This window comes from Palaemon carinicauda, chromosome 15 (assembly GCF_036898095.1).
Source record: "Palaemon carinicauda isolate YSFRI2023 chromosome 15, ASM3689809v2, whole genome shotgun sequence".
Lineage (NCBI taxonomy): Eukaryota > Metazoa > Arthropoda > Malacostraca > Decapoda > Palaemonidae > Palaemon > Palaemon carinicauda.
Genome location: NC_090739.1, coordinates 138,496,434 through 138,517,864, shown reverse-complemented (window position 1 = coordinate 138,517,864; position 21,431 = coordinate 138,496,434). Strand labels below are relative to the sequence as shown.

At 34.5% G+C, this 21,431-nt stretch overlaps 2 protein-coding genes across 3 annotated transcripts in view; one reads left to right on the top strand and one right to left on the bottom strand.

Moving 5' to 3' along the window:
- Positions 1–21,431, bottom strand: part of LOC137654785 (uncharacterized) — a 262,756-nt gene that overhangs the window by 27,600 nt on the left and 213,725 nt on the right. The gene's annotated exons all lie outside the window — the stretch shown is intronic.
- Positions 11–12,631, top strand: LOC137654786 (uncharacterized). The gene is made up of 7 exons (XM_068388739.1): positions 11–58; positions 4,042–4,254; positions 4,990–5,143; positions 9,816–9,894; positions 10,938–11,033; positions 11,777–11,949; positions 12,302–12,631. The coding sequence occupies exons 1-7, from the start codon at positions 11–13 to the stop codon at positions 12,397–12,399; spliced, it is 861 nt and encodes a 286-aa protein (XP_068244840.1). The 3' UTR covers positions 12,400–12,631.

The following is a 21,431-nucleotide window of genomic DNA, read 5'->3' as shown; positions in this document are numbered from 1 at the left end:
AGGAAACGACATGACAGCAAGCAAGCTTTTCTCAAAATTACGACGTGCAACTCCTAAGGTAAGTTTGAAATGTGCTGTAGGTAGTAGGTTGGTCAGGGCACCAGCCACTCGTTGAGATACTACCGCTAAAGAGTTATGGGGTTCTTTGACTAGCCAGACAGTACTTCTCTCTGGTTACAGTTCATTTTCCTTTTGCCTACACATACACCGAATAGTCTCAGCTATTCTTTACATATTCTCCTCTGTCCTCATACACCTGACAACACTAAGATCACCAAACAATTCTTTACCTCTTAAGGGGTTAATTACTCCACTGTAGTTGTTCATTGACTACTTTCCTCTTGGTAAGGGTAGAAGGAACTCTTTAAGATTTAGTAAGCAGCTCTTCTAGAAGTACACTGCAAAATCAAACCTTTGTTCTCTAGTCTTGGGTAGTACCATAGCCTCTGTACCATGGCCTTCTACTGTCTTGGGTAGAGTTCTCTTGCTTGAGGGTACACTCGGGTACACTTTAATTGTTAATCACTTCTTTTGCAGTTTATTTATTTCCTTATTTCCTTCTCTTGCAGTTTATTCATTTCCTTATTTCCTTTCTTTACTGGGCTATTTTTTTCCTGTTGGAGCCCTTGGGCTTGTAGCATCTTACTTTTCCAACTAGGGTTGTAGCTTATTTGATAATAATAATAATAATAATAATAATAATAATAATAATAATAATAATAAAGCTGTCAAGTGAATTTTTCCCGTTTGCCTTTTAGGGTTTTGACACCTTCCGTTACATGTAAGCCGTTTAAGTGATCTTTTCCTGTGATTATTTTTAATTAATAAAGTAAATATTGATCTTTAGCAGCCTCTCTCTCTCTCTCTCTCTCTCTCTCTCTCTCTCTCTCTCTCTCTCTCTCTCTCTCTCGCTATTGAATATTAATTATTAATACTAGCTATACTACAACCCTAGTTGGAGAATAGGGAAAATAGCTCAGTGAGGAAAGGAAACAAGGAAAAATAAAATTTTTACGAAGAGTAACATCTTTAAAATAATTATCTCCTTTATAAACTATAAAAACTTTAACAAAACAAGAGAAAGAGAAACAAGACAGAACAGCGTCCCTGAGTGTACCCTCAAGCAAGAAAACTCTAACCCAAGATAGCGAAAGACCATAGCACAGACGCTATGGCACTACCTAAGACTAGAGAACAAAGGTTTGACTATGGAGTGTCCATCTCCTTGAAGAGCTGCTTACCATACTAAAGAGTCTCTTCTACCCTCTACAAGAAGAAAGTGGCAACTGAACCATTAAAGTATGGCGACTGGAAAGGTTACGTGCTGTGGTGGTTTGCTTCGGTATGTCTACATAGCAAAACTAATAGATGGGATGGGAGATTATCTAGACAAGGCCTGGTTGAGGAATCATTATTACTTATTTTTCGTCTATTTCCGCTTTTCTGCTATGAAAATACCAACCAGATTTCCTTACACCTAAAAAGCTAGATAAATTTAATTAATAAGGGAGGTTGTATTTTCTATGTACAAAATTAAAACTGAAGAAAACTAAAATCATATTCCCTCCCCTTTCATCTCTCCACAAATGAACTACATTAAGAATAAACTAGAAAGACGTCAATAAGAATAAACCAGAAAGTCATCCAACTATACTCAATTTTTTTTTAATGAGGCATATTTGCACTGACTCGCAGCGGTGCCCTTTTTAACTAGGAAAAGTGTCCTGCTCGCTGATTGGTTAGAATTACCTTGTCCAACCAATCAGCGATCAGGAAACTTTTCCGAGCTAAAAGGGCACCCCTGTGAGTCCGTGCAAATCTGCATCACTAAAAAGAATTGACTATAGTACCCTTTCCAATATGCTGACTGAAACAGCGTAAAATTATGAAAAGAAATTTATATAATCAAGATAATTTGTAGAAACAAGATGTTAACATGTCTGGGCACTTTTTCAACCTCAGGATCGGACATAATTAGACTGATGATTACAACTGAATCTTTTTAAAATAGTTTTACCTACACAAGAGCTCTTACTTCAGTCATGATAACATGGCCTTGTTCTGATAACATATGATATACTCCCATACAGTTATAAATATCGATGAAAACTAATCGATACGATAACATAAGATATATTCCCATACAGTTATAAATATCGATAAAAACTAATCGATAACGTCATAAGATATATTCCCATACAGTTAAAAATATAGATGAAAACTAATCGATAACATAAGATATATTCCCATACAGTTATAAATATAGATGAAAACAAATCACAAGTGATTGGAAAATTAAGATCTAAAAATGGCAATGTTTTGTTGAAATAATTCATATATTATAAAACACAAACACACACACACACATAAACACACACACACACACACACATAAACACACACACACACACACAATACAAGATATAGGCGTGAATAATGATGTAAATTCAAGAGGTAAGTTACTCCACCTCTAAAAATAACCATTCAACCCATACCGAAATAAACGTTTGCTATGGCTTTTCTATGGCAGATATCAGCATGAAAATTGGTATGGACAAAGTAAATATCCATCCCATAAATCCCTAAAAAATTTATTTAGATAAGTGAAGAATTCTCTACGTAATTTAAGGCGCCGCCGAAAATCGGCCTCCAGCGGATATCAAAAAATTGGCTACCATGACTTTTCTATGGAAAATATCAATACGAAAATTGGTATGAATCTAGTTCACATATCCATCAAACCCCTGTGAAAATCTTTTAGATATCTGTAAAACTCCAGGAATAGTTTGCGGCTACTCACTGATTTTTTTTTTTTTTTTCTGAAAGTCGTCACATACGAACAAATGTGACAGCCAGGCCATGCCTATAGCAGGTTTGAACAAAGCTTATATATATATATATATATATATATATATATATATATATATATATATATATATATATATATATATATATATATATATATAATGCCTTAAAATTTCATTTGAATATATTTATTGGTATAGGAGTTATTGACACCGCTGCCGAAAATATCAGCTGCTACCCCCACTCCCAACTCCAAAATATATGGTGTTCGAAAAATGGCTACTGTGACTTTTCTATAGCAAGTATCAATACGAAAATTGGTATGGATGTAGTTCACATAACATCACTCAAACCCTGTGAAAATCATTTGGACATCTGTAAATCTCTAGGAGTAATTTGCTCCTTCTCATTGATTATTTGACTAAAAATCGTAACTTACACCTAGGGCATGTCTATAGCAGGTATGAACATGAACGTTGGCAGAGACAAAGCTCATATATATATATATATATATATATATATATATATATATATATATATATATATATATATATATATATATATATATATATATATATATTATATATATATATATATATATATATATATATATATATATATATATATATCTAGCTAATCACTTAAAATTTCATTTGAATATATTTATTGGTTTAGGAGTTATTGACCCGGCCGACGAAAATATCAAATAATAATAAAAGGGATTGACTGTGCTATGGGTTTACTGGACTATGGGTTGGGTGAGTTTCGTTCGCGAAAATTTTGGCATTTCAAATAAGGTCACTCACTGTAATAATAGTGAATACGGTTGTGAAATATGCATTCTGCATTCATCAGTTCAGTGTTATTATATTATTATTATTATTATTATTATTATTATTAAATGCTAAGCTACAACCCTAATTGGAAAAGCAGGATGCTATAAGCCCAGGGGCTCCAACAGGGAAAATAGCCCAGTGAGGAAAGGAAACAAAAAAATAAAATATTTCCAGAAGAGTAACATTAAAATAAATAACTCCTACTGTATATATACTATATAAACGTCAACAAAACAAAATGAAGAGAAATAAAATAGAATAGTGTGCCCGAGTGTACCCTTAGGCAAGAGAGAGAGAGAGAGAGAGAGAGAGAGAGAGAGAGAGAGAGAGAGAGAGAGAGATCGTTAAAGCAAACGTTGATGTTTTTAAATATACTGAATAATTTCTTTTGTATTCTTCAGGTCGTTAACTGCTTCCGTGGTGCACAACTCTACCAACGACAGCGAGTAGCTAATGAGGTTTATCCACCCGAGTTGATCGTCCTTTTCACGTGGCTTGGCGCCAAACAGAAACACACCAACAAGTTTGCTAACGGCTGGACTCAGAGAGGACATGATGTCCTTCATGTCACCACGCCTGTCACGGACATACTTTTTCCAAAGTCGGGAGCAGAAGTGAGCTTCTTATCGTATTATCATTTTTACTAGATAAGCCACAACCCTAATTGAAAAAGCAGGATGTTATAAGCCGATGGGCCTTAACAAGGAAAATAGCAGAGTGAGGAAAGGAAATAAGGAAATAGATAGAATGGTGTGTCTGAGTATATCTTCAAGCATTAGAACTCTAACCCAAGACAGTGGAAGACCATGGTATAGAATACGGCACTACTTAAGTCTGGTTTAATTTTAGACTGTCCTCCCAGAAGAGCTGCTTACTATAGCTAAAGAGTCTCTTCTACCCTTACCAAGTAGAAAGTACCCACTGAATAATTACAGTGGAATACTTAACCCCTTAAGAGAAGGAGAATTGTTTGGTTACCTTAGCGTTATCAGGTGTATGAGGAAAGAGGAGAATGTGTAAAGAATAGGCAGACTATTCGGTGAATGTGTAAGTAAAGGAAAAATGAGCCTTAAGCTGAGAAGAATATTTTTTTTATCTACTTTTCAAGTAATTACGTAATTTCTCATTCAGTAATTACTGCTATACAGGTGCAAATTTATCAGACAACTAACTATGTTTAGGGTGGTGGTAGTACTCACCATACAAAAGTGCAAGTAATAAAAAAAAATTAAAATTAGGAAAAATTGTGGGTAATGTAAACTTTTAAAGCACTTACTTTTTCGGTAAATTTCGTATCAAATATCTTTTGAAAAACTTACTAGGACACTAATACTTTCCTTTCATTACAGGTAACAGCTTCTCGAGTAGTGGATTTCCTGGATTATCACGACACAAATGTTATCTTTCATGGAATGAGTGTAGGAAGTTACCTCACACGGCTTGTTCTCCTACAGGGCAGGGATGCTACATTCCGTGTAACACATCAGATATTTGACAGCTTCAGTGAGTTATTTTTTGTGTTCAGCCAATTTTCTTAAAGGTAATGAGAAGGTTCGTTGCAGTACTTTAGAAAATTATTTTCCCCATTTTTTTTTTTTTTTTTAAATAATCATGATTTTGTTATTAAGGACCAGGATCGTGGCATTTTATTCTCAGGAATGCAAGATGATAAAAAATATATTTAAGTGCATAAATGGAGTAAGTCAGTGGGATTTGTATGTAAAGCAGTCCATTTTCGTCTGCTTGATGCGGTTATAGATGCTTCAAATGTGCGATATTTCCGACTCTAAGGCAATTAGAACTCTTAAAGTAAAGTAAGTAATTAGACTCTAGTTGTAAAGTACATTTCTAGACACCTATCTCCACCTAGTAGTAAAGAAATGTGGCAGTCTCGGAATGGAATGAAAAGTTTAGGAATCATTTTATAAGTAAAGAACTTTGAAACTCTAAAGTACAATTTAAGAATAACGTATTATGGCGAAATCTTTGACAGCTAATAATCCACAATGCTGAAGATTCGTTTTCTGTAACTTCTATTAGCGTGCATTTTTCCCATTCGTTCTGTAACCAAGAGACAATTGAATACTTCTGTATGGCTTTACACACTAGAAAGTACTTGTGGCCACACTACTTACTAAGAGCACACAATTACTGACACAATCATCATTAGGGTGTTCTGTAATATCTTCTGACTGGATGGAATCTTTCTTTTGAGCACTGGGTTGTAGATTGAGGGATGGGGGTGTATATGGAAATATTTTTCATAAATATTTATGAAAATAGAAGATAAGAGGGCATATGAAAAAAGTGGAAGATAATATGTTAGATAACATAAGTTGTGCCAACACTAAGAATAGTAATGGTCGATGCAGCTATAGTATTATTGAGTATTTAGAACCTACTGTATCTATATGCTTTGTTATGTGGACAGGCGGAGAGGCATGGCAGGAACAGTAAAATTAGGCCAAAGAGATAAAAAGGTTAGCTCCTTCAAATATCTTTGGTCTGTTATGAATGAAAGTAGAAACCTGGATGCAGAAGTCAATCACAGAATTGAGTGTGCATGGATGAATTGGAGAAAATGATCAGGGATACTTTGTGATACGAGGATCAGTGCAAAAGTTAAGAGAACGTTTTATTAAAAGCATAATTTGACAAACCATGCTCTATGGGGCAGAGAATTGGCCAATAAAGATAGAGCAAGAGAGAAGAATGGAAGTAGCCGAGATGAGAATGCTGAGGTGGATGTGCGGTGTCACAAAAAAGTATAAAATCCATAGTGAACTGGTCTGGAAAGAAGACTGAAATGGTTTGGTCATGTCATGAGGAGAGAAGATGAACACATGGGTAAAAGGGTTATGAACATGGAGGTGGGGCCAAAGCTCTGGTGGAATGATAAACTATTGAATGACATTTTACCACAAGTGTATGATTACAAGCACATTGGCCACAATTCACCTGGGATTGGATTACAACACCTTGGCAGAAGCCCCACAAAAATATCCAGAGTACCAAGCACGCAGGACATCTTACACATTCCTCTGTTATGTCAGCACTGGTAGACCCCGACCGTGGATACCTGCTTAAATACGCCAACAGGTGTTTGCTTTTATCCAGGGCCTCTCACATTCCTCGTGTCAATATACTGCACAGCCACTGAAGACGATGTCCATTTGGCATGGAATTACTATGATGCTGACGATTGGGTCCATCCCTGTATTTCCTGCCAAACCCCCAAAGTATATCGACACGGATTCAGGAGTGGGTACCTTTCCTTAACCTCAGCGTCGTTTTGACCACATTCACGTCGACATGGCAGGTCCCCTACTCACATCACAAGGGCATTGTTACCTGTTTACCATCACTGACCACTCCACTCGTAACCTTAAAACCATTCCCATGCAAACTGCAACGTCCGCCTCATGTACATCTACCTTACTCTCAGGGTATCCCTGAGCATATTACTTCTGAGAGGGGTACCACTTTCACCTTTCAATTGTGGAGATCATTAGCAAATCTCCTGGGCATCACCTTAGATAAGACAAACGCCTACAACCATGCAGCCTACGGAATGGTTAAACATCATCATTGCACCTTCAAAGCAGGTGTGATGCCCCGCTGCAATGACTCCAACTGGTTTACTCAGCTTCCCTGGGTCCTCCTAGGATTTAGGACCATGCCTAAGGATGACCTCGAGGTCTCAGTGGCTGAAATGGTGTATGGGAACCCGTTAGTTGTACCTGCTAAATTTATGCCGTTTGCATGTTCCTCCAACAATTTCCAGCACCTACGTCACATTGTGGGAAAATCTACTCCACGATGTCAGACTTACAAGCCCCAAACGAAGCACAACATACCAAAAGATTTACACATCATAATACACGTGTTCCAGCGTAAAAACACTAGCCAACCACTGCTGACACCCCCTTACACAGGCCCTTTCCTCATAATCCGTTGCACACAGAAGGCTTTCTTAATTAACATTAGTGGCAAAGAAGACTGTCTCCATTGATCGCCTAAAACCTGCGCATCTTCTGCAAGATGACACCCTACAGCTCGCCTCTTTAAAACAAGACACGCTATTTCTCATTAGTCTATTTTAGGGGGAAGAGGGCACCATGTACTGCATGTGTTTCATATACGCTCATAAATGCTACTGCTTTTTTTTATCTCTCGCTCTCTCACACACTAATAGAACCTGTTTAAGTTTGCCATCACATTTGTTAGAATTTTAGTGACATTCTTGCTCGCAACTGCTTGTATATAACCTTGTTATTTGTTAAATAAACTTTACTTGCATTCACATCACCTCTCTGTTAGCAACTACCAACGGGGCAGAGGAAGATGGAGAAGGCTGACTAGAAACAGTGACCACATACAGAAATGGGAAAAGCTGAAAGCAAAGAAGAATAGTTTGTTAGCTTAGAAAAAAAGATGCCTAAACTTTTTATCTGTTCTAACATTGGAAATTAGATATGTTTATAAATAGATACGAAAGTCGGTTTTTTTTTTTATGCTTGTGATTAGTCTACTGGAAATGTTTCATTATATTTGTGGCATGTAGTAATTAAAATTAATTGAAAAGCCTTTCTATTTCTAACTCGATTATTTAGAAGAATTTTGCTAATCGCTTAAAATGTTCTGAAATTTGATTGCATTTATTATTTTTCATTGATCAAATATGTTTTAATAAAATTATAAATAACCAGTAATTATTACTTACTGGTACAGGGTTTAGGGTGTAGAACAAAAGTTACCCTACACAGGATTCTAAAAATTACATTGTTTGAAGAGATTTTTTCTCTGAGTTAACTATATAGTGTAAAAATAGTTCATAACATTCTTAACATTTGTAGCTTCCTTTGTAGCAAAGATTCTATCCATGACTGAGACTTGAATTAGAATTTACCCTGGCCCAGCTTCTGTGGGGAACTTCACATTAAGGCTTCAAATGTCTTTACAGTACTTAAAGAAATTGTGCATTTTCCTTGGTACCTGACAGAGGTTTGCAGGGAAGGCTTTGTAATTTTTCCATATCTAGGAAACATTCTGTCCCCTTTTTATAGATTTTTTCATTGTTTTGACCCACCATGAATGTATGAACTTGAGTCCATGTGCAATATACGTACAAACATTTGCGAATACTTATGAACAGTATGATGAAAAATTTTACGTGCTTTTACTCGTTCTCTTCACCAATTTTGCAGTACAGTTGCCTCTTACTTTTTTTTTGGTATTTTACAAACAAGATCAGGTATTAAAATCATAAGTAATGTCTAATTGGCTAATCCAAGTGCGTAGTCCCACTGCCTTATAGGTTAGCCTCTTAAGAAGAGACCACAGATACTTCTAAGAGAATGAAAGATACACTGTGTATAGGTATTAATGTGAGAATCAGAATACTTTACAGTACTTATTTCATGACTCTTAGCAGTTTGCACCCTACAGTAGGGTTACCTATTAAGTTGTCTAGTTTTCCCCTCACCATCCGACATCGGGTGGCTTGGTCATGTTTGTGAGTGTTGGTCCATGCCCAAGCTTCCATCTTACTTAATGATTTTGCATAGCAAGCACTCAGTCCCTTATGCTGCTCGGAAACATTGGATGTCATCATCGGTTTGAGGGAATACTTGAAGATATTAGAAGGATCTGTTCTCCCTTTGAAATGGAAACCAATCTTTTGAAGTATCACTTCCCTATTTTGCCCAGTGCCAGAAATTTTTTTTTAAGAAATTTTAGAAAGGTATTTAAGGTAGTAGTGCTTATGAAAATGTTCAAAAGCATACAAGTCCGTATAACACTAAAATACCATGTACTAATATGAAAATTTTTCTTATCTATAGATTGTGTATGTAGACATTCATTTGTTCGATATCATTATCTCTTTTTTTAAATTCTATTACAGTATTTTTAACACATGCCTCTCATTTTAGTAGGCTTCTTACATGTGAATATTAGTCAGTTATGAAAAATCACTCATATCAAACCTGTTTGTGAGAAGGTAATCACTGTTTTAAAAGTATTATTGTATTATTTTCTTTCATACAAACACTATTCACCTGGCTAACCTAATATTCATAGAGTACAGGTATTTTTTAGTTATTACAGTACAATATCCTAATTGTTTTTACTTTCCTAGTGCAAAATATTTGATTTCCTTGATATTTTCTTTCAGTAACAAAAGCTGGTATGGAGTCTGGTGTTGGAAATGCAGTGAATCCAAGATATAGTGACCTTGCCAAGTTAAGCGTCAAGTAAGTAATTTATGATTTTCTTTAAAATTGAAATATTGATTCCCCTGCAGAAATAATTTTGAAGAGATTTTATAACTAGAGTAAAAGGTAAATTTATGCTTAAAAACATTGATCCTGTATACAGTATTTGTCATTGAAGTAAACACCTTTACATGTTTTTGTTATTTTCTATCATGTAGTTTTGAGTATTCCCAGTAACAAAATTGTAGACATTGGGTCTCAAGCTCAGTATTTTGCTTAAGACACTGGATATGAAATATTTACATATAGGAATCTTCCCTGTTTATATAATGAACAACAGGTTTGAAACGTCCTGCATTTTAAAGGCCACTCATAAATGGCACAGGCAAGAGGCTGTAGCATTGCCCTATCAAGCAGGACAGTGCCCTAGAGACTGACAATATATACAGATGATTAGCCCCCAAGTCCCTTCTCCACCCAAGCTAGAACCAAGGCTGCTGATTTCTCTCCCCCCAAATCCTCATCCTTAGCTCACAAGGATGGTGAGGTGGCAGCGACCACAGGAACTAACGAGTTTGAGAGGACGTTACCAACAGGCCACCACAATTGAAATTAATTAAGGGAATCTCTTCAAAATAACTGTGCATTTTGTTGAATATATCAATCTTTATTCGTGGATATTATCATCATATTCCCTAAGTATAGAAGTACCACAAGCAACACTTTTTTATTTAAGTGTGAAAATGCTCAAGATACATATGCATAAGGCTGAAATAACTGATCAGATATTTTAGAAATTCATCGACAGGCAAAATCCTATCTTATATATGAAAAGTTTGTCTACAATGGTGGATGATAATGTAATGAATTTCCCCAGTTTTGTTTTAAAATCTTTTTGAGAATATGCTACAAATTGCTTAAAAAGTTTAATAGCATTTTGTTCTCTCAAATTGCCCTGCGATACTTTTTTTTTTTTTTGGTAGGTCTTCAGGACAGATCCTTCGTGTTTATGAAATCCTAATTGCTTTCAGACCATAGTATATTATAACTATCTAGAAGTAAAATATTCATTCTTGTTTCAGATTAGCCAGAAAGTTTGTTGATTTGTCAAGCATGAACGAGGCTGAGGAATTTTCGTTAACTACACCATGCCCAAAACCTACGATGTTTGTTCACAGGTAAGTTGTCTACTGACAATTCAAGTTATTCATTAAACAAATTTTGGTATACATTAATATCACATCACAAAAATACACACTGCAACAGTGAGTAGTATCTCCAAAAACCACAATATCACGTTCACCAATGGCATATCCTGTATAGTACGTACACACCCTTATAGCTATCCGGTCCTTGTCTTACCATTAGACCATAAGGGGACAATATAGTCTCGATACAATCTTATATTTATTACGATTAGAAACGTTAGGCTATATGGTTAACGAAGTTTAAACCAATTCATTAAACCAAAAGGATCAAGATGTATAATTACCATAGCTGGAATAAGTGGAAATATGAATTGTAACAATGTGCCATTATTAAGTAACTTGCAATTTATCCAAAAGACAAACTTTGTATTTTTCCATCGCTTTGGACCCAGCCAGTTTCTTTGTACATGCAAAATTATAGTCATTTGAAAATATATTGTTTTGTATTCATGACGTAAATTAATACTTCTTACATTGAGTCTTCGCGTTACTTATAAGAAGTAACAGATGTAGCAGAAAGTGGGTCATGTTTTCAGCACTACCCTCTGACTGGTTAAATTTTCACCATTACTAGTAGTGGAGAAAGGTCCAATAAGATCTAATACTATACCAGAAAAAGACTTATCTTGCCTCAAGCTCTTTATTTCACCCTGTTTGTCAAACATTAATATCAATGCCCATCTAGCCTGCTAACTAAGTTCTATTTATTTCAGTAAGGCAGATAAAATCACTCCCTATTCAGAAATGGTGCCTGTCATTAATGCAGCAACAAAAGTGTGTCCAGTTAGATTGCTCATAATACCAGAAGAGGAAAAAATACCTCATATTTCAATCATGAGATTCTTAGGAGAAGAGAAGTACATGAGTATGGTTTATGATTTTATAGGTAAGTTGTTCTTATTTATATTTTAATAGTATGTATATAAAATCAGTAATCTAATCCAGAAGTACTATGATGTATATTTTTTTGTTGTAACTAGTGTATATTTGATTCAATATAAGACTTTTAAGATTGCAAACGTATAAATTTGGCAAATGAAGTTTGCATCCAGTAGGCCACTTTTTTTTTCTTCTAACTAGTAAGAAACCAATTGTTGAATATTATAAAACCATAAGTGGATACGAAACTCTTAACTTGATCGTTATTTTGGCAATCATAAGAATTTAAATGCCCCGGATATTCAAGCCAAAGAATGTTTAAACACCTATTACCTATTATATTCAAAATTTTATTTCAGAGGAATACAGAGAACCTGGTTTGATGGGCTGCACAGCAGAAGCAAAGTCAACCTCTTTTGGAATGGCAGAGTCATCAAACATTGCTGCATTGAGTTAATCAAATATTGCTGTACAGAGTTAATGAACCAACTTGGTACTAAGAGTGGATGACTATCAGTACAATAAAACATTGCTGATTATAAATAGGTTATTGTATATTGTTTATTCAAATGATTTTAATATTCATATAGTTGAACATATGCAAGAAGCTGATAACTTTATTTAAATATATATCTTTAATATCAGTTGAACCATATGTAAAGTTTAGACGATTTCTATCAAAGGCATCCTCTTCCACCAAACCTCTTCTCTCCATATCATCCTTCACCTTAGCTCGCCATCTAATTCTCTGCCTCCCTCTCAATCTTCTCCTCCTAACAGGTTCCTTACAAGCCCTCCTCACTCCCTCCCCACCAGAAATTTCTGACACACCTCTCTCTGAGGAATTGTACCCTGTCAAACTCCTACTGTACGTCGAGTTCCTGTGAGTAATGCCAGGCTGACACATGCACGACTTTTTGCCACGAATTTGTCGTGGCAAGTCATGACATTTTGTGGCACGAACTGGAAAATAAAAAAAAAAAAAATTACCTCAGAATCACAGCTCACCTGTCCACATTGACACGAACTGGCACGACGAGTTCACGACGAGTTCATGCATAATTTTAGCATAGTTTGCGCACTTCCCGCATCGTCCCGACGAGTTCACAAACAGTTCGCGCATAGTTCACGAAATTTTGTCGTGACCAAAATTTTGAACATTTCAAAATTCTCGTCACGACATGCCACGATATCACGACAGGTTCACGACGAGTTCACTCCAGTTCACGACGAGTTCACGCCAGTTCTCTGCCATCTCTCCCTACATTATCTGATTGGTTACTCGCCTCGCAGTACTGGTGTGGCAGGGTGAACTTCCTCAGAGCCAGGTGTGTCAGGAATTTATGTGTCCAACTGTATGATCTTCCTAATCGGGTAGTTGAATCAACAGAACTTCAAAAGTTCAAACTTGCAACAAATGTTTTTATGTTGAACAGACTAAAATAAGCCTTTTTGATAGTTTATATATGAAATATCTGTTTTAATGTTATTCATGTTTTATTTTTAAATATTTTATTTTAATCTTTCATTACTTCTTATATCGTTTATTTATTTCCTTATTTCCTTACTGGGGTATTTTTTCCTGTTGGATCCCTTTGGCTAATAGCATTTTGCTTTAGCTGGTAATAATAATAATAATAATAATAATAATAATAATAATAATAATAATAATAATATTATTATTATTAATATTATTATTATTATTATTATTATTATCATTATTATTATTACTTATGATAATTATGGTCTGATAAAACTTAATTGGTACAGATGCTTAAATTCAGAAATATCTCTGATATCTTTCTTACACTTCAAAAAATACGAACAAAACATAAGAGGTTCAAGAAATTGTATATTCTGTATATCCGATTTAGCCATGTACTGTATATTATACTTTGATTTTTTTTTATTATGAATAATTGAATATATATGTATGTAAAAATCCTCCACTTTAGTTTCATTTATCTACAGAGCAAAAGGTAAATATTGGCTCAGGAAATCCCAATCACAAAAAAAAAAAAAAAAAAAAAAAAAAAAAAAAAAAAAAAAAAAAAAAAAAAAAAAATTGTGACCACTGAACACGAGGTAAACACGTATTGAACTAAGTACCTGCGCCGCAAGGTGAACCCTATAAATTCATTTTGAGTAAAAAAAAAACAGTCTGGGCGTCTTTGACTTCATTCTAAAATCCTTCTATGTAACGCAAGGAGTTTTCGTCTTAAGACCTTTTACGAACATATCGTAGGCGATCCGTTAGAAGTTCTTGGGCAGCCCTTTAAGGGTTAAATGTTTCCGGTATTAGCCCCATAAAAATGGTACACTGCGCATTACTCACATACTCAAGTATAAAGTATAATAATGATACTTAATAATAATAACAATAATAGTAATGATAATAATAATAATAATAATAATAGTAATAACCAACAACAACAATGATAATAATATTAATAATTGATAATAATTATTAATACTACTACTACTACTACTACTACTAATAATAATAATAATTAATAATATTACTGTATCTCCATTTCCATTGAATTCGAAACATTTCCCCAATGTTTCTAACTCTAAACGCATTAAAATGTCAGTTTTAAAAAGCTAAAGTTATTCAAGCGGTAAAATTACAATGTTTAAAATTTGTCGTAAAAAATGGTAAATGCCTGATAACATTTATTCTAGGATTTTTACCGTTATGAAAACGGATATACTGACGTGAAGGAATGATATTATGGTCACCAACCCGTAAAAGATAATAACAAAGTAAGATAAAATTACGGTCGCCTGTATTTTACTGAAATACGGCTGAGAATAATATATTTTCACGGTGAATTTCAGATTAAAATTACGGTTTTTTTTTTAACAGTGCGCTCCACCTCTTAAAAAGGCAGCTTAGACAAACACACAGACACACACACATATTCGTTCATTCTTCCCAGATTCAGCTGGCCTGACGCAAGCACAACTTGTTTTTCCAACAGCCAGTAGCACAGACAGGCTGTTGACCAGGAGGGCAAAAACTAGTTCCAGGTGACTCTACAATGACGTCACGGCCTGGATGATCTGGAAGAAAGTCCCGATCAGGTGCGCGATGATATCCCGAACAAGTAAATCCATATTTGGGAAATTTTCAATTACTTGTAGAAATTGAACGCAAGGGGGGGGGGAATTCCAATAACTGCCATATATAGTTAATTTCTATAAGTCTTTTTATAGTTTTTGAATGGAATGTCTGTTTTAATGTTGTTAATGTTTTTAAAATATTTTATTTTAATTGTTCATTACTTCTTATATCGTTTATTGATTTCGTTATTTCCTTTTCTCACTGGGCTATTTTTCCCTGTTGGAGCCATTGGACTTGTGGCATTTTGCTTTTCCAACTAGAGTTGTAGATTAGCTAGCAATAATAATAATAATAATAATAATAATAATAATAATAACAACAGTGATAGTTTTAAAAAATCATTAGTTTTTAAAGAGTGGTCTAAACACATTTTCTGTGTTTAGACCTTTTGTTTTATTCCTAATATATTTGTATATAGCTATTAATTTTATTGTAATATTTTGTATATGGCTCTACAGCTGAAATAAAGAATTTGAATTTGAATTTGAATTTGAATTTGAATAATAATAATAATAATAATAATAATAATAATAATATTAATAACAATAATAATAGTAATAATAACAACAACACAACAATAATAATAATAATAATAATAACAATGACCATAATAATAATAATAATAATAATAATAATAATAATAATAATAATAATTGTATACCATTGATAATTCACATAAAAAGAGATATACTGTTTATCCTGAATGGATGTCATCGAGATGACGGCAATAGTTATTGAAGGAAAATGATAGTTAAGGTGAAATTAACTTGAACTTGTCTAAATACCTTGAAAGTCATAATTCAAATGACATATGAATGTCTGAAAATGGTTTGCTCGTTCTATGGGGTAGCATTGTTGCATTGCATACCTATACTGTATATATACGTAAAAACACTACTCTATATTTTTCAAAAGAAAAAAAAACACGGGGAAAATGAACATAAAAGAATGAATCCTGGCCAGTTACGTGTTACTTCTTCAAGAGGACTCTTGAAGTTGAAACTAAAATTAGTTAGAATACACTCTTATAATTCAATTTTCTCGTTTTTTTCTGCTTCTGAGCATCACGTTTCCTTGTAGGTTTTAAGAATAAATAAATAAATAAATAAATATATATATATATATATATATATATATATACACACACACACATTATATACATATACATTATATATATATATATATATATATATATATATATATATATATATACACACATTATATACATATACATTATATATATATATATATATATATATATATATATATATATATATATATATATATATATACATAGATACACGCACACAAACAAGCGCGCACACACGCACTTAAACAGTTACTTCACAGACTACCATAGCCAAATGAAAAAGCTAAAACAGCATAACTCAATAATCCTTTTTACTCTACTTCATCATCATCATCATCATCTCCTCCCACGCCTATTTACTCTTAGTTTGTATATAAATGTACTGTAAGTAACAGTATTTTTCAAACTTTTGAAAAAACTGTTTGTTTTTTTTTTTTTTTTTTTTTTTTTTTTTTGCTATGCATTATTGCATTTTACTTGTTCGTTTTACCTAACACCACAATGATTATCGCCTTTAAGAATGTATAACAACTAAACATAATTGGAAAAAAAAAAAAAAAAAAAAATAAGAAAAATCCTTGCGGACGTCATAATCTTCCTACAAGGAAGACTTTATAAAATAAAATCTTTAAAAGAATCAAAGTTAATTTTTAGTGTTTTTCATGCATTATCATCCGCTTGAGGGCTACAAGATAAAATATTTATCTAAATTAGATAATGAAGTAAAATACCCGACTGTGATCAATGCAGTGAAGCTTACGAGTATAAAGATTTTCGAAGATTAAAAATGCTAAAATAAAATATAAATAAAAATAAACTAAATTCTATGTATTTTACCAACAGGGAGACAACAACAAAAGTATTATCTATTGATTACTTAACTTAAATGTAAACATCATAGCCATAATGGCAAGAAGAGTAAACAAGATGGCCATCATCTTGCCCCGAAAAGGTTAATAATCCTGTGGGTTTGACCCTGACATTAATCTGCATGAGAAGATCGCCTCAACATTGATAAAATAAATTTACAAATGAGAGAGAGAGAGAGAGAGAGAGAGAGAGAGAGAGAGAGAGAGAGAGAGAGAGAGAGAGAGAGAGAGAGAGAGTTGAGGGGCAAGGGTAGGGAGGTGGGTCTTACCTTAAACTACAGAACATCAAAATCTTTTATGCAATTAATTGAAGATCAGCCGAAGCATTTCAATATCAACGACTTTACCAAGTCAACTCAAGGGATGGCTGAGGAAGTCACAAATTCTGTTGGTTATCGAGCATTATTATGACACATTTCTATTTAGATTTAACTTCTAAAGTTAAAATACCAACGATTTTACCGAGTGAACTCAAGGGATGGCTGAGGAAGTCACAATTTCTGCTGGTTATCGAGCATTATTATGACACATTTCTGTTTAGATTTAACTTCTAAAGTTAAAATACCAACGATTTTACCGAGTGAACTCAAGGGATGGCTGAGGAAGTCACAATTTCTGTTGGTTATCGAGCATTATTATGACACATTTCTGTTTAGACTTAACTTCTAAAGTTAAAATACCAACGATTTTACCGAGTGAACTCAAGGGATAGCTGAGGAAGTCACAATTTCTGCTGGTTATCGAGCATTATTATGACACATTTCTGTTTAGACAAAACTTCTAAAGTTAGAATACCAACGATTTTACCAAGTGAACTCAAGGGATAGCTGAGGAGGTCACAATTTGGCTGAGGAAGTCACAATTTCTGTTGGTTTTCGAGCAACATTATGACACATTTCTGTTTAGACCAAACTTCTATTGGTAGAATACCAATGACTTTACCGAGTGATCTCAAGGGATGGATGAGGAAGTCACAATTTCTGTCGGTTTTCGAGCATCATTATGACATATTTCTGTTTAGACCAAACTTCTATTGGTGGAATACCAATGACTTTACCGAGTGATCTCAAGGGATGGATGAGGAAGTCACAATTTCTGTCGGTTTTCGAGCATCATTATGACACATTTCTGTTTAGGCCAAACTTCTATTGGTAGAATACCAATGACTTTACCGAATGATCTCAAGGGATGGCTGAGGAAGTCACATTTTCTGTCGGTTTTCGAGCATCATTATGACACATTTCTGTTTAGACCAAACTTCTATTGGTGGAATACCAATTACTTTACCGAGTGAACTCGAGGGATGGCTGAAGAAGGCACAATTTATGTTGGTTTTCGAGCAACATTATGACACATTTCTGTTTAGACCAAACTTCTATTGTTAGAATACCAATGACTTTACCGAATGATCTCAAGGGATAGCTGAGGAAGTCACAATTTCTGTCAGTTTTCGAGCATCATTATGACATATTTCTGTTTGGACCAAACTTCTAAAGTTTTCTGCAGTCTTCAGTAACACTACATCAATCCCTCCTTTTTTATCCGAAGCCTTGCAGGTGCATGAGTGTCTACTCTTTCATGAAAAGATTAATCTCATATATTATTTTAAATGGCACATTTGGGGTTTTTATTTTCAGAAGAGCAGATGACATTATGAAAAATCAATTTAAAAATAAGTTTTACAGAATATTATCTTATGAAATGGTGTCATTACCACCTTGTAGAAGAGAGAGAGAGAGAGAGAGAGAGAGAGAGAGAGAGAGAGAGAGAGAGAGAGAGAGAGAGAGAGAGAGAGAAATAAATACATTACATTTAGGCTATATACCCGGGTTCTTGAATGTAGAAGGCCATTCAGGGTATTCATTATAAAAGAAAAACAACTGAGAAGTTATTATCAAAAACCACCACACATAGAAATAGAAAAATTACTTGAGAGAGAGAGAGAGAGAGAGAGGAGAGAGAGAGAGAGAGAGAGAGAGAGAGAGAGAGAGAGAGAGAGAGAGAGAATGAGAGAGAGATTACATAAAAAAGTGGTCTTGATTGCCCAGGAAAAGGGAACTAAAGGTAAAATATATCCTTACATAACCTATATATGAAAAGTAGTGACGTACATTAGCCATAGATCACCAAGTTCTCCCTTGTGGATAAAAAAGAAATCTTTATTATTGCAGATCTTTTGTAATTGTTATTCATAGAGAACAAATTTTTAAGGGGTGATATTTTATAAAAAGTTTCCAAATACTAATAGGCCCTGGTGTGAGGATAAGACACTGTAAGATTACTATTAAAGCATTAAAGCAATTGCTAACATTTCATATATAAAAAATCATTTTATAAAACATTAACTGGAGTATACGTGTTTTAAAACTAAATATCATCATCATCTCCTCCGACGCCTATTTTCGCAAAGGGCCTCAAAAGGATTCATTGGCTGGATTCATGAAAGGATAGCCAGTTCCTTGTGATGCTCAGGGCCTATCTAACTAAGGTAAGGTATCCCTGCAGGTGTAGATTGCGTGTCAGCTTAAGTACAACGTACTCATCTTGACAAAACGTGCTGGAAACCGGTTTAAAATGAAAGGAAAAAAAAAAAACATACAAATTGTTACACGCCTCCTTTCAAAGAGAACAAATTGGTATCATTAACTTCTTTCAATTTCTTTACTACCAAGAAATATGCCAGCGTATTAAATCATCCAGTAAGCAGGAAATACATGCTTATGATACTGCCGTACTTCCAGTTGGGATCAACGTTTGAACATAATTCATGGAGACAAAGTGAAATACGTAAAATGGTTTAGGGAAGAAATAAAAACACATTTCCTATCTTTTACTTTCATTTGTGATTTTTCTGTTGTTCACTTTTCTATATGATGATCATAAATACTTCTTTCAAAAGGTTGGTTTTATATCCTCTTCTATTTCATGACCAACTCTGCCTATATTACATTTTCTGTCGCTTATATCTTGTCTCTGACAAAACAGACACACTTACACACACACACACACGCATATATATACATATATATATATATGTGTGTGTGTGTGTGTGTGTCTTCGTGGTTATGTGGTATATCACTGTCGTGCTAGTTTCTTGGACCAGGATTCGATTCCTCGGCCGACCAGAAGCTATTATCTTTGAATTGATTCCTCCTTGGGTCTCTGATTCCAAGGTATAGAGAGGATCCAGATATTAAGGTAGTATAATATATGGCTTATTTGAATATATATAATATATATATATATATATATATATATATATATATATATATATATATATTAATGTATATATATATATATATATATATATATATATATATATGTCCCATGTTGACGGATAATGAGACATCGGAACATGGGTTTTTTCACTTTATTACAAAAGGTTCGTTAAGAAGACTGTACACAGCTAACACTCTCTCAGGAGAGAGCCTTGTCTACTTGAGCGCTCAAAGGCAACTAACTACCCCTCGCTATCAAAATGCAATCTTGCTACAACAACATGCTGACTTATAGGTTTTGTGGAATTCTCATGATTATACAGTTCATTTACCTTAACGTACAACACATATCTTCATACAAGAATTAGGATATATATATATATATATATATATATATATATATATATATATATATATATATGCATTTGTGATTCCATGTACTGTATATCCTCCCCCAGGCGATTAGGCTACAGCTTCAGTAAACCACTATACCAGAATCCTCCGACTAATCCAGCCTACAATCTTCACTTTGTACTACCTTATCATTAGAGCCCCACTGACACATACTGTCCATTCATCATCGATATGGAATAATCTGCTGTTGGAGGTACCGGGAGGGTTGACACAGGGGGGGGGGGGGTTGCAGGATTCCCAGGAGGGTGAAGTTAAAGGTAAAGGTGCCTGATTCCCGTCCTAGTTTCATTAGAAAGGATGCTCGCCAGAACGTCAGCCAGTCAGGCCTAACCACAGCAGTGGCGATCTGTTGTCATGCAAATGCTGTCACAATTAATTTTTCTTTTTTATGAATATAAGGTAAAAAGGGTTGAAGTGGCCGATGTGGTAACGTCCCTGACTAGTGAAAGCCAGACTGGGGTTTGAGTCACGCTTAAACTCATTGGTTTCTTTGGTCGCTGCAACCTCACCATCCTTGTGAGCTAAGGATGAGGATTTGGATGAGCCTATAGGTCTATCTGCTGAGTCATCAGCAGCCATTGCCTGGCCCTCCTTTGTCCTAGCTTGGGTGGAGAGGGGGCTTGGGCCCTGATCATATGTATGTATGATCAGTCTCTAGGGCATTGTCCTGCTTGATAGGGCTATGTCACTGTCCCTTGCCTCTGTTATTCATGAGCGGCCTTTAAACCTTTATATGTTAGTACAAGGCTCTAATGAGGGCACAAAGACATT